The sequence below is a fragment of the Lemur catta genome, chromosome 23 (assembly GCF_020740605.2).
Source record: "Lemur catta isolate mLemCat1 chromosome 23, mLemCat1.pri, whole genome shotgun sequence".
NCBI classification, from domain to species: Eukaryota; Metazoa; Chordata; class Mammalia; order Primates; family Lemuridae; genus Lemur; species Lemur catta.
In genome coordinates this window covers 12,359,540-12,373,499 of record NC_059150.1, presented here as the reverse complement: position 1 = coordinate 12,373,499, position 13,960 = coordinate 12,359,540, and the positions used below count along the sequence as shown (strand labels likewise).

The 13,960-nt window shown below is 41.9% G+C and overlaps 1 protein-coding gene across 1 annotated transcript in view; it reads left to right on the top strand.

Annotated features, from left to right (window-relative positions):
* PTPN14 (protein tyrosine phosphatase non-receptor type 14) overlaps positions 1-13,960 on the top strand; it is a 139,777-nt gene that overhangs the window by 87,161 nt on the left and 38,656 nt on the right. The window contains 4 exon segments of the mRNA XM_045536503.1: positions 3,481-3,578; positions 5,847-5,914; positions 12,955-13,025; positions 13,799-13,886. Of these exon segments, the coding sequence (XP_045392459.1) occupies positions 3,481-3,578; positions 5,847-5,914; positions 12,955-13,025; positions 13,799-13,886 (325 nt within the window).

The window sequence follows — 13,960 nt, the reverse complement described above, 5'->3', positions numbered from 1 at the left end:
GCTTTAGTGCCCTCCAAGGTGCCCCTTGGCATCTAGCTGATGTATGTTCACAAGAAGTGCATGATATTAATAGCTATGGGTTAAAATATGCATCTGTCTCCCTGGCTTGTACAGCGGCAAATAAGCCAGAACCACTCAAGATGGGGAGGAATTAATGGTATGTAGGAGAGATTCAAACATTGTGTAATGAATAGGAATAGGTGAACCTCACCCAGCCTTTCCTACCTTGAGATTTTGTTTTCTGGTTTTTTTGTTGTGTTTTAAGAATCCTGTTGTACCTTTCTTTACTAAGCTTTATATTTCCTTCCTATCCTGAGATTCTGCTTTTAGATTGTCTCAGGGCTTTTCTGTTTGCTTGTTTGTTTTGATATCCTTTAACTTTAGTGAAGAAAGGCACTGTGGGGCCTTCTGGCAAGAGGGTGAAGTTAACAATTTTCCTCATCACTCTTTTGCTCTTATTCCCCCAGTTTTCAAAGTGTGGTCTTCAGATTCCAAGTGGTTCCTATTCAAAGATGTATCTGTTTTCACAATGAACTCTGGGCACTTAAAAGAGGTTTTGATAACTTAGGGACCCCCTTACTTGCCTAGGTTCCTCCTATCTAAGAACTGAGTAGTTTATAAACATAAAAGATCTTTCATAAAAAGCTTGTAGGCCATTCCTAACGTCTCTTGAAGAGAAGGTTACTTGCGTGAATGTGTGGATCTTGTACCATTTCCTTGAGAACTGGTCCAGAGAACAAGATGGGTGTTCGAGGGAAACTAGGAAGAACCACGCTGGTGACAAGGAAAGACCATGCATGGCACAGGGTGCGGAGGAAAAGCCTCAAAGGAAGGGTGAAGGATGCAGACGGGAAGGAGACGCAATCTTCTAGAGCCCACATCTTCCCTCCTATTTCAGATTTTACTGAGCTGTCTCCCAGGAAGTAAGCTAATACTTTGTATCATTAGATTAGTTTTTAAACATGCATCAATTATTTATTGTAAATAAGGCCATAAAACCCCGAGCTTTGCTTGTGATCGATGGGGCTCACCCTTCTTGAAGCAAAGGTGCTAATGGAAGGCATTTTCGTTGGAGATCCTGGTTTGCTGCATGAAACTATGTAACCTTTATGTGCAGACGTGCTCTCGGCTCCTATTCCCCTGGAATGGGAGACAAGCAGGCGGATGGCAGGCACTGGGACCATGGGAATCCGTGGGACCACCCTTCTGTAACGTCTACGCACCTTGAGTGAAATATTTGAAAATACGCCTGAGCTGGGTACCTGACTATAGTGAGCTGGGGGAAAATAGGGAGCTGGAAGATACTCATGTGGCATATTTTACTGTAGCCATTTAGAATTCTTTAGTCTTGGATATTCTGATTTACTCTTGTAATGTTTCGTGAAATTCATATAAAATTGTTGCTTCAAAAACATTTTCATGTTCTCTGATTCTCTCCTATGAAGAATGCAGAGGCAGGTCGTGACTTCCCCTATTCCTACCTTCATATATTGTTCCCCAGAACTTCCTAAATAAACACACACATGCATAGAGTACCTTTGATTTCACACAGTTTTTTGAATGACCCCGCCTAATGTTTCCTCCATATTAGCTTGTGCTCATCCAGCCCCGGCAGAAGTGCCACTTCACTACCAGCAAAAGACTTTCAATCACAAGCTCTTTTTTTTTTTTTAAAGCCAACTCATCACTTCCCAGTTTATTTCCATGCCAGAACATCTAGAAATTCTATGAGATTTCATTTACAGTGTTAGTTTTTTAAATCATTTTTTGGCCAATTTTGTAAGTTGGATATAAACAAAATGTAATCTCTCAGAAACATCTTCTTGAGTCGTCTTTATCCTGCATAGTGCTTTCACTGATGCATGTTTGTTCTCAGTCAAAGCAATTCTGAAGTAGTTCACAGAACTTTTAAGTAGTTCATATAATTTCATGTTTCAGTGTTAACTGCAAGCTCTTATCTGTAGCCTGTGTTCCTGCTCGTTGGGACTCAGCTGGTCAGAGGGCTCACGGGGTCTGAGGCTGGAATAGAGCAGTGTCCACTGCATTCAGAGTGGCGAGTGACCCCAGCTCAGAGCACAAAGGTTTTCTGCACATATTGGGGACTTAATCTCTAAAAATCACTGGAGACACTTGTGATATACATTCATTCATTGAGTCAAATGATGTGAGCAGGAAGTAAAATTACTAATCGAAGAATGGAACCTGTACAATGATTGTGAATTCTCATGTGAATTATAGAATGGGAGTAGGAAAAAGAGTTATTTTTCTATTCTACGTTAAGTCTGACCAAAAAGGACTTTTAAGCAACTCCGAATGTTTGCCCTTCTCATTTCAGTATGGGATTTTTCTCGCTGAAGAGTGACATGGTGTCTTTATCCTGTCCAGTAGACCCAAGAGGAGAGAAGTAGGGGCCCCTGCTAGAGTGTGCAGAGAGCCCAATTCCTTCCTTCCAACGGGTGTCGGATTGAAATGTAGCGATGCTTGTGCTATCGTGGAAAGAGCCAGCGGTGATTTGCTCTCGTCGCCAACCGTCTCTCTCCAGGAGAGTTGGGCTTTGGGTCACCTGTGTTCCCCTGACTGAGATGTCAAAGTTACGTTACAGTAGAGTTACAGTTACCAGGAGCAAAAGGGTTGTCAGCATTTGTCAGGAATAAATGCTAGAAAAGTGTGACCATTGTACTGGTGACTATGTGTGAAGAGTGTGGCTGAAGGAAGTGGAGTCCCAGGAAGTGAAAGTCTGGAGTGAGGAAATTTCTGGATGTTTAGGTAATTCTAATTATTTATTATTCTAAGAAAATTCTGTTGTATCGGCAATGAAACAATACAGTGGATTAGCTGCTGGGAACGGCGGTCTAGTCTGAGACTTGGTGTTGTGTTTGGGTGCATTCTGTCCATCTGCATTTGGCTGGTTTGAGAATGTACTTCAGGTTGAAAAGTTCCATCCGATCAGATTTTTATGAGTCAAAGATGTGTAAGGTGAAGCCTGGCTCTGAGAAGCTTTATCCTGTTTGTTACGTAGCAGAATTCTAAATTATTTGGCCTCTCTGTGATCTGCCCTACCAAACTTTTGAGTTTGAAAGATGATGTGTTTCTAGAATTTTTTCAGCTACACACACTATTGAGTGTAGCTTTAGCAGTCCTATTGTTGTGGGGGTCCAGGTGTAGGAGAGCATTTTCATTCTTGATCCCTGTTGTGAAGAACTGGTCCTTATCAGTAATTCATCCTGCTGGCCAGCAAATAAGGGACTTGATGAGAATGCTTTCAAGCTCAGAATGAACAGGATGTGGCACCTGCCACATCAAACAAAGATAAACACAGGCAGAGGTCACTTTCCATCTTTTATAGAGATGACCTTTATCAACCTCACCTGCATATCCTGCTGTATACACAAGGTTTTGCGTCTAGAGACATCTATGTGGTTGGAATATATTCCAAGTATGTGTTTTTAAGGTTGTTTGTTCCTCTATTCCCACGAACAGATATCAGTATTACCTGCAAGTGAAAAAAGATGTGCTCGAAGGGCGATTACGGTGCACGTTGGAACAGGTGATTCGGCTGGCCGGCTTAGCTGTGCAAGGTAAGACCAGGCTGTGAAAGCCCCTTCTCTGTTGGATTATGCTGGTGTCAGCCTCTCAGAGTAAAAAGTTAGATTTACTTAAATGATCCCGCTCAGTAATGCTCCCTTTTCATTTCAAGATATCTTGCATTAAAAATGCAAAGTTAGTGATTTTTGGTGGCAGGATGGTAGATTTCCCAAAGCTGTTTGCAAACTGCTCCTGCTTGTATAATTACAGTTTTATTTGAAGAAATAGCAGCTTTTCTCCTGCTTTTATTTAGGGCTACATTTCAGGGTTTGTGGAACATTTTCTCATAATTATTCCACCGCACAATGTGGTCATATTGTGTGGCTTGATGCAATGAATGTGTTACTGTCACAACAGCTTCAAGTGTGATAGCTTTAAACATTATAGTATAATTTATTCCAGTGCGGTTACAGAGGTAAATTAAAATCTCTGTAACCACAAATGTGAAACAACACATGTGTATTGGGCTAAATTTATCTTTCAACCTGTCCTGTTTAAATTTATCAGACGGCCATTTCTCACCTTCTCTAAATTGTTGTATGTGGGTACTTTATATTTTATACATTACTGTTTGTTGGGTGGTAGCTTAACTGCCTTCAGTTGTGTCGAAAACAAGAAGAGGGTAATATAATTTTTGAAAAGAAACTTTTCCTTTTGGTCATTATTTTCTTGAAAATCCGCTAATATCCAAGCGTGAGCCAGCCGGCAGCTGAGTTCTGGCTGTGGGGACTGCTGTCATAGAAACCGTGAGGTGACACTTTCCACCCCACGCTTAGGACTGAAGTCTGAAGAGGCAGCTTTCCTTTAACCTCCTTCGTTCCTGGGTGTTAGTGGTTTAGCAGTTTCTGTTAGACATGCAGTTCCTATATAGTTAGCTCCTGTGTTACTCTGTGGATGGAAATGGGTGAACTCTGATGTATCACATCTGTCTACTTATAGACCAGAGGGGACAAAATGATGGCCAGTTATGATAGAAAAGTCCCTGGTAGCATCACTGAAATAATGGAGAAGACACCTTTCACAGATAGAGGAGAAAGATGATCCAGTATGACCCACAACTTCAAACTGGGTCTTTCTCTTTTAAAAAAGCTTGCTTTCTTTACTGTATTTATTCTTTTTCCTCTCACTACTCAATCATTAGGCTTATTATTGGTATCCTGGGTATTGGAGGACCCTGGAGGAAGTTAGTGACTTATTATGGGTTCTTTTTTCATTGGGTCCTTGAAGCTAGCTATTGAGTCTGATGAAACCTCCACTAGCTGTAATATTTTTAAAATAACTTTTTTTGAGAACCTTTATTGGATCATTAGAAAGGGGCACATCAACAGAAATGTAAGTTGTGATGGAATGTGGTGACCGATGATCAAACTTGAAAATAAGCAGAGTGAGTGATTTTTGCTGTTCCTGTTTGCTGCTTCTAATTGATAATTAGTTATGTGCTGAGTTTGTAGGTTGATGTTTACCTTCTCAGCAACTTCTTAACATTGGCGTGTGTGTGTGTGTGTGTGTGTGTGTGTGTGTGTGTGTGTGTCTGTCTGTCTGTCTGTCCTCCCATTCTGTATTTATCATTGCCTCAAGGATACCTGAATCCATTTCTATCTGATACTAAATCATTTACCTGAAGTCAAATTTTCATGCAGGTTCAGTTTTTGTGGGAGCAAGTGAGATAAGAAGCAAAACATTTCTATATTTGTAACACAGCCTCCCTGTATTCATCTTGCATGTGCTCAAACATACCATCGTGAGATGAAAACAGGATGGAACAGAATTTTTGGCAACTTGTAACATGTGAAGTTGTTTAGGAGGTGTAAAGATTTTTGAGGTTGCTTGCCAAGGGTGATTTGTAGTGGGAATTTCCAGCTGCAAATATATGAAAAGATGCACATGGGTTTGGCTCTTCAGTGTTCCAAATTGACCTTGAGTTAAAAAGTCCCCTTGGCAGATATTGCTACGATATGAATTGACGTATATTTAACAAACATAGGTTTGTTTAAAATTTTTTAAATAGCCTTTAGAATCATTTTCAAATTTCCCCATTCTTCCTAAAAAATTGTGCGTTGGTGCTTACATGTTGATATTTATCATATTGTTAGGTAAAAGTGGTAACTATGTCAAACACATCTTGGCACTATTTTTGTTTAATAATAGTGCAGAAATAGGATGAAGTGGGAAGAGTAAATGTGGTGATAAGTTTACCCTGTTTTAATTCATCTTTAATTTCATATAATAAACACCACCCTTCTGCCTTCTTTTCTTCTCAGCTGATTTTGGAGACTATCATCAGTTCGATTCTCAAGATTTCCTCAGAGAGTATGTGCTATTTCCTATGGTAAGTGTAATTTCCTTTTTATGTAATTAATTTTCTTTGGACATTTAATTCTTTCCTTTGAAAAGCTCAGAGGATTTTACATACACATATTCCCTGGGGGGAAAAGTGCATGCATTTATAAAGTAGGGATAAGTTTTATAAAAACACATTAAGAAAGTACAGATGCCTCCTTCTGCCTCAAAATACTTCCCTGGTTTCTTTTTCAGATAGTTCCTTGTTACTATATAGAAATGCTACTGATTTTTGTATGTTGATTTTGTAACTTGCAACTTTACTAAATTTATATATCAGTTCTAACAGTTCTTTGATGGAGTCTTGAGGGTTTTCTCTATAAATGATAATGTCATCATCCAACAGAGACAATTTCACTTCTTCTTTTCCTATTTAGGATGCTTTTTATTTTTTTCTTGCCTAATTGCTCTGCCTAGGATTTCCGGTACTGTGTTGAATAAAAGAGGTAAGAGTGGGCAGAAAACAATCCCGTTTACAATAGCATAAAGGAAATAAAATACTTAGGAGTAAATTTAACCAAGGAAATGAAAGATCTGTATGCTGAAAACTAGAAAATGCTAACAAAAGAAATTGAAGATGGCACAAATGGAAAGATATCCCATGTTCATGAATTGGAAGCATCAATAGTGTTAAAATGTCTACCCAAAGCAATCTATAGACTTAATGCAATTCCTATCAAAATCCCAGTGTCATTCTTCACAGAAATAGAAAAAACAACCCTAAAATTTGTATGGAACCACAAAAGACTCCAAATAGCCAAAGCAACCTTGAACAAAAGGAACAATGCTGAAGGCATCATACTACTTGACTTCAAACTATATTTCAAAGCTTTAGTAATTAAAACAGCATGTACTGGCAAAAAATAGACACATTGACCAATGAGTGGACCAGTATAGAGAGCCCAGAAATAAACCCACACATCTGTGGTCAATTGATTTTTCTACAGAGGGGCCAAAAACACGCAATGGGGAAAGGGCAGTGTCTTTAATAAATGATCCTGGGAAAAGTGGCTGTCCACATGCAGAGGAACGAAATGGGTCCTTATCTTGCCTATTATACAACTCAAAATGGATTAAAGTAAGGTCTGAAGCTGTAAAACTACCAGAACAAAACCTAGGGGAAAAGCTACACAACATTGATCTGGGCAATGATTTCTTGCATATGACCCCAAAAGCACAGGCAACAAAAGAAAAAATAGACAAATAGGATTGTAATAAAACTAAAAAGCTTCTGCAGAGCAAATGAAAACAATTAACAGAGTGAAGAGACCCACAGATTGGGAGAAAATATTTGCTCAAAACATATAAGAAAATATTTGCTCAAAACATATAAGGAACTCAGTCTACTCAATAATAAGAAAATGAATAACCCTATTACAAAATGTGCAAAGGACTTGAATAGACATTTCTCAAAAGAAGACACACACAAGGCAAACGGGTATGTGAATAGTAGTCAACATCATTATCATCAGGGAAATGCAAATTAAAAGCATAGTGAAATCTCACCTCACACCCGTTAGAATGGCTATTATCAAAAAGATGAAAGATAACAAGTGTTGTCAAGGATATGGAAAAAAGGAAACCCCTTGTACATGGTTGGTAGGAATGTAAATAAATGCAGCAACATTTGGAAAACAGTATGGAGGTCCCTCAAAAAACTAAATACAGAATTACCTGCCACTGCCTTCCCCTCCCTCCATAGTCCTGTCACTGCCCCTGGTGTGCTGGCTCCTTTCTGAACAGGCTGAGCTGGTTCCCACCCCAGAGCCTTTGAACTTGGGCTTTCTCTGCCTGGAATACTGTACCCCAGATATTTATGTCATTCGGGTCTTGACTCAAATATCAGCTCCTCAGAGAGGTCTTCCTTTTCTCTGACCACCTATCTGATACACCCTGTCAACCGCTTCCTATTATATCACCTTGTGTGTGTGTGCGCTTCTGTATCTGAAATTGTGCACTCTTGTGTATGTGTTACTGTCAGCTAGAATGTCAGCTCTGTGGTCCTTAAGCAGGGGCCCTGTCTTGTCCATTGTTGTCTGGCACAGTCTGTGCTCAGTAAAGTTCATAGAAAGAATCAATGAAGAAAAATGCTGCTTCCTGGATTGAAGTAGGGATGAGGCTAGATTTTAACCCCTGGAGAATTTTCGTTGGTTGGTTGGTTGGTAGCTTCAGGGTAAATGAGAAGAGTTTTCATGAGAAAGGAGTAAAACATTTTAAAAGCCATTTTAGAGAAGAGCTATCACCAGTCAACATTTTGACTTTGGTTTTAGAAATTAGGATCACCACTTATTTTTTTGATCAACTGTTTTGCCCCAAGCACTGACCTGGGTAACCAGCCCCCAGGGGATGAAATTGTACAAGACATGGTGCTTGTTTTCAAAGAGACTATGGTGAGGTTGGGTAAATAGGAAGTTTGCAAAATCAGAATGCAAAGCCAAGTATAATTAAGTATGATCGGGATTTTATGTGGGGAGAGGTCACGTGTGCTGTGGGGGAGGGGATCAGGGAAGGCTGCAAGGCTAATGGAGTGGGAACTGTGTCTTAAAGGATGGGCAGGATTCTACCAGGCAGAGAAGTAGGGAGCAAGGAATGATCTGGACAGGGAGAAAAGCAACAGGGCACGGTGGCCTGGGTGTTTGGAAACGTGGCATCTGGCCAGTTTGACTGACTCGGGTGCTGGAAGGGGAATCGTGGCAGATGAGACTGAGACCTTCTGAGGAATTAGTAGAATGCATGTTCTCCTTCCAGGGTTCTGCCAACCCCACACTTGGAGAACTGCTGGATTTGAGCAATGAGACCATTTTTAAGAGGAGGTCAGCTGGGAATCTGTTGTGGTGGTTTGGGCCAGAGATATCATATGGGTGTTAGCAATGAGATAAAAACAAGAAAGCAAAGCAAAAGATATTTTGGAAGTAAAACAGGCAAAACTCAGCATCTTATTAGCTATTGCATGGGAGAAAGTGGAGTCTCTGATGACAAAGGTTTTAAGTTTTGAGAGACTAGTATAAGTAAGGTGGGAATTATCTATGTTAGTGCATGAGATAAATCCATATTGGTCCAGAGCTTACTTTGTTCTTAGAGGCTGGGGAAATAATATTAATACAAGTCTCTGACTTTTCATGAATAACTTTATCCTTATTTTTCTTCCCTAAAAGGAAAACAGCAATATTATCCGCTGTGCCTGCTGTCTTTATACTTTACTAGTGTCTTTATACTTTATTAGTTCTACCCATTAACTCAAACTCCATTCAGGGATTAGCAGGTTACTTAGAGAAGTTCTTCCTAGGGCTTAGTGTTAATGTGCTTGAATCAACATCTCTGATATCTCCGAAGTCAGGATGTTGTTCAGTGTGCTTGGTGGGAGAAAAGTGAAGCTCAAACCTTAGGATTTGAGAGAGTGTGCATTTTTGGGTCAAAAGGAGTGGCTGAAAAATGGAGGGCTGATAACTACCCACATTTTTTTTTTTTTACCTTACTCTCATGAATGGCCTTTATCCCATTGCCTTTAGGAAGGGACCAGCTTTGGGTACCGGTCAGAGTTTTCAAAGGTGATTACCTGCATGGTGTTAGAAAGTTTATAGACGGTAAAATGCTTTGACAGGTTAAAGTGCTGTGGAGTAGTAAAGGAGTTATTTTGTGCTTCTCTTCAGAATGAGACTATATTCCCACTGGGCTCTAGGCACATCAGGTACTTAAACAGCATAGACTATGTAAATCTCACCATTGGACAGACAAGTACTGACATTGTTATTCTTGGCTCTAAAATTGCTCTCTTCAGGATGGTAGCCGCCAGCCATGTGTAGATATTTACATTCAAATTTAAATTAATTAAAATTAAATAAAATTAAAAATTCAGTTCCTCAGTTGCATTGGCTGCAGATGAAGTACCCGGCAGCCACATGTGTCGATTGACTGCTGTGTGAGAGAGCCCAGAGAGGGACCATTTCCGTCATCCTGGAAAGGACAGTGCTGACGATGGCGTGGCAGGAGCTGATCGTTGTCGGCGTGTGGATCTGAGTCGTGAATATTCATTCCTAGGCTTTTGCCATCAGCCATCCACATTCATCGCCCTCACCTCTGCCACATCGTATCCTGGGTGCACCGTGGCTGTGGTTGGAAATGTCACGGCACTGTTGCCAAGCAGTGCTGTGTCCCTATCCTGGTTGTGACCTTACTGGCTGTACCGCCGTGGGCAAGTTATTTAACCTTTCTGAGCCTGAGTTTTCTCATCTAAAAATGTGGATGACAAGCCTCATCCCATTGTAAGCATTAAAGGAGAATAATGCATGTGATGTATTTGACTTGGCACATGGTAATTCTCAATAACTGTTTGTTTAGTTGTGTTATTATGATCGTGTCTCTATCTTATGCAAACATAAGGACGTTGAGTTGTGTGCTTTCCTGGTAACATCACTCTACGCATTTTGAAATGTATGCAGACAGAGCACAGGCAGAAGGTATAAATGATTGTTAACCAGCTCTGCATAATTAAAAACTCCTGTTTGATGGTATGAAACTTACACGTTGCATTGTGAGTTCAGGTCAATGAACATTTATTGGTCACTTACTATGTATTGAGAACTTACAAGCTGTCATTACATAAGAGCCCTGTGATATGAAGAGGAATTGCTGCTGGTGCCTGTAATCTCACTGAGGGAGGGAGGCACGGATAAAGGATGAGTATACACATAACTATGTAAGAAATGCAGTGGGCAGGCCACGAGGAGGGCTCTAGGAGACACACGCTGAGCAGAAGAGCTATTACTAGTCAAGAGAAGGAAGGGCTTACGTCCAGCTGAGGGAATAGGACAGCCCCTTGGGGAAAAATGGTAGCAGAGATAAGCCCGGAAGGATGCTGTGACATTTCACACTGTGTAATGTGACTGGACAGGGTTCTTCCAGGAGGGCTGGGCGGGAGTGTGAACGGAGGTGTAAAAGCAGTTTGTGTTAAGAGGAGTTTACCGAGACCTTTGGCCCTTAGGACAGCAGTTCTCCGAGGGAAGTCTGAGTCACCTTGAAGAATGGCCTGAATGCCAGGCCCAGGTGTTGACCTACCTGAGTAGGCAGTGGGGAGCCATGGAAGGTTGTAAACTTTCTGCTTGGTTCCACAAGAGCTTTCAAAGAGAAGAATGCATTCCTTTGGCGGGGGAGGGAAGATGGGATGAATGGCTGCGTTTGATCTTATAAAGCAACTGAATTTGTTAAATGGCATTTCTTCAGCAGAGAAAAGAACAAAGTCAAGTGCACAGGACGCTCCACAGGTGCATGGCTGTGTACAGGCACGCACTCTGCCATTTTTCATTCGCGTGGGGCCCCTCTTGCATGTCTCTCTGGCAGGACGCATACCTGAGGGAGGCCCCAGACGCGGACCGAGGTGGTTGAGCTGAGTACAATAGCAGAGGAGTACCTTTGGGCTTTTCCTTTTTTAAAACTAGGATGCAGAGGTTTAATGGAACGCTTTTCCATCTTCACTTATCTTTATTTTATTCTTTTGTCACTTGCCTTTCATTAGCTTTTCAAAATTAATGTCAGGTTATTACCACTACTCAGTACCTAGGTGTGCACACGTAGCTCAGTTTCTAAGCCACACGTATCTTTGTTACTCCACAGCGTAAAACTGAAAATGTCGCACTTGTTCCCTCTCATGGACTGGAGTCATTTCCGTGGATGGCTACACAGGAAACAGCAAATTACTCAGTTAACACCTGAAGAATAGGAGTGGCCATAAGTCACTGTGTCTTCTCAGAGATCTCTCATGAACTATGAAGTCAGCAGGACCGGCAGAGCTATCGGATGTCTAGTGCATAGTTCTGGCCTCATTTTCCAGTTTTAAAAAACATTGGTTTTTCATATTTTGATGATTTGAGATGGCATGTTTCTTACAGTTTTGAGGTGTACATTTTGGAGGACAGTGTTTCGTCCATGAAAAGTTGTTAAATTGCAGGTCGACCTTCATATAACTGGTATTTTAGAAGCAAGGGAATGAGGCGCTCAGTATGATTTCCACCGAAACATCAGCCTCATGTAGCCCAGCGTCCCTCCTGCCATCCTGTCTGGAGCTCGGAGGAAGACGGTACATACCTGTGCCCACCTGGGTGCTTCCCGGTCTGGGATATGTGGAATCTGCTGCCTGGGAAAGCTTAGAGGCAGCTGGCCTGTTGGCCTGACCCTCCCCAGGCCTCACCAGGTCACCAAAGGGACGAGACAGGTTCTAGAATCACTACATCCGTCAGGCTCTCAGGAACTGCCTGGGTCTCCTCATCTTGGATTTATTTCTCCAGATGCCATCTTACCATCCTAAATAGCGCTTCCTGGAAAATGTCTAACAAGCCCCGATTTCCATTTTGCCATGGTGTAAATCCTCCCCCCCTGGTATCCCTGAAGGGGAGTTGGGAAGGGTCCACAGTCCCAGGGCCCTGTGATTCGGTTGGTTGATTCACCGTTGGTCAGTTCACTAACTGGTGACTTACATAGCTATTGTCTCACAGAGCTCTCTCGATGTTTTAGCCTTTGTGGCCTCCTCTGTTCCCCTAACCATAAGGTGACATCAGAATGGGTCTGCTCTGGCTTCAGTTTCCTGGAATTGTGCAGGTGGACAAAAAAGCCTTGCATATCCCTTCCCAGGCTCAACTTTTGAAGGGGTGATGGCCTGGAAACTCACTGGCCTATAACCCGATCATTAAAAATATAGAAGTACATGCAAAGCATTGCTGGTAAAAGTGCATCTGAGGCAAGCAGATAGCGCAGAGGGTAAATGAAAACAGAGCTATTCCTGGGTCCTACGGAATTTAGGTAGCGACACAAAATATACCTTGAAATAACCTAAGTTACAATGGAGAGCCATGTCATAACAATAAAAATCAGAACTCAGTCCTGAAAATTACAGCCATTAATTCTGCAAGAGTAAAGGAGAGACGAGGACGTGAGGCTAATGAGGAGCATCTTCTGGACAAGGGAGATTTTAAGGTTTGCAAGTGAGATAGCAAATGCCCGTACAGTCTTGACCTTGAGTGCTTTTCGTTCTTACAGGATTTGGCCCTGGAGGAGGCTGTTCTGGAGGAGCTGACCCAGAAGGTAGCCCAAGAACACAAAGCCCACAGGTAAGGCAGGCACAGGGCAAGCCTGGCCAGCAGCTATCTGGTGTCCACGGGGCAGGAGGCATTTATCTTCCTACTCCCAACTCCTGGCTTGAGTCAACACAGTTGTGTGTCTTCCACCATCTGACTCAGTTCTGCACTTCTGGCCTTGAAAACTGCCCTCCCATCTGGGCAGCCTATGCTAAGAGTGAAGCCCTGAGATGCTGCCTTGGGTGGGAAGGTGGGAAAAGGAGGGAGATTTTCACTTAAGGAAGCACCGAGAGCTTGATCAGAGCCACTTGGGCTGATTTGTACCAGTGGAAAACAGACACCTTTCCTGTCCAGCCTTGGAGGATCTTTGCAAGATCTGAGGCGCTCTCATGTGGCCAGTTGGCTCCCAAAATATTGTCCTCGTATTATAATAAACCTTTTCTTTTTTTTTTTAATTTTTTCTTTTTCAAGTTGAGTTTTCTCCCAGGTAGGAGCAGAATAACTTCGTTTTAAAGCAGGCAGCATTGTTCACAGGGATGTCTGGAAGAATTGTTTAGTGTTTATGGGGCTGTGGCTCTTAATTCAGTGCTTTACCTTCCTCGTATTATTCCCTGTTGAGTAAAAGGCTATTGGGCAAGATGTTAATGAATTACTTAGTAACACACCGTACCCTCACAGCTGGGTAATGATTGCTCTTCCCAGAAGCCAGAGCTAAACCACAGCTCTGGAATTTGCCATCAGGAGGGTAGGCTCTTCCGCTGGCTGTCCCCTAACCATTTCCTCCTTTGATGCTATTTTGGTTTTAGTGGAATCCTGCCAGCCGAAGCCGAGCTTATGTACATCAACGAAGTAGAACGTTTGGATGGATTTGGACAGGAAATCTTCCCTGTGAAGGTAACGTGCTGTGCCCTGTCCTTGCTTTAGCCGTCTCAGAACAGCACAGGCATTTAGAGAACCAGTCGCAGTGG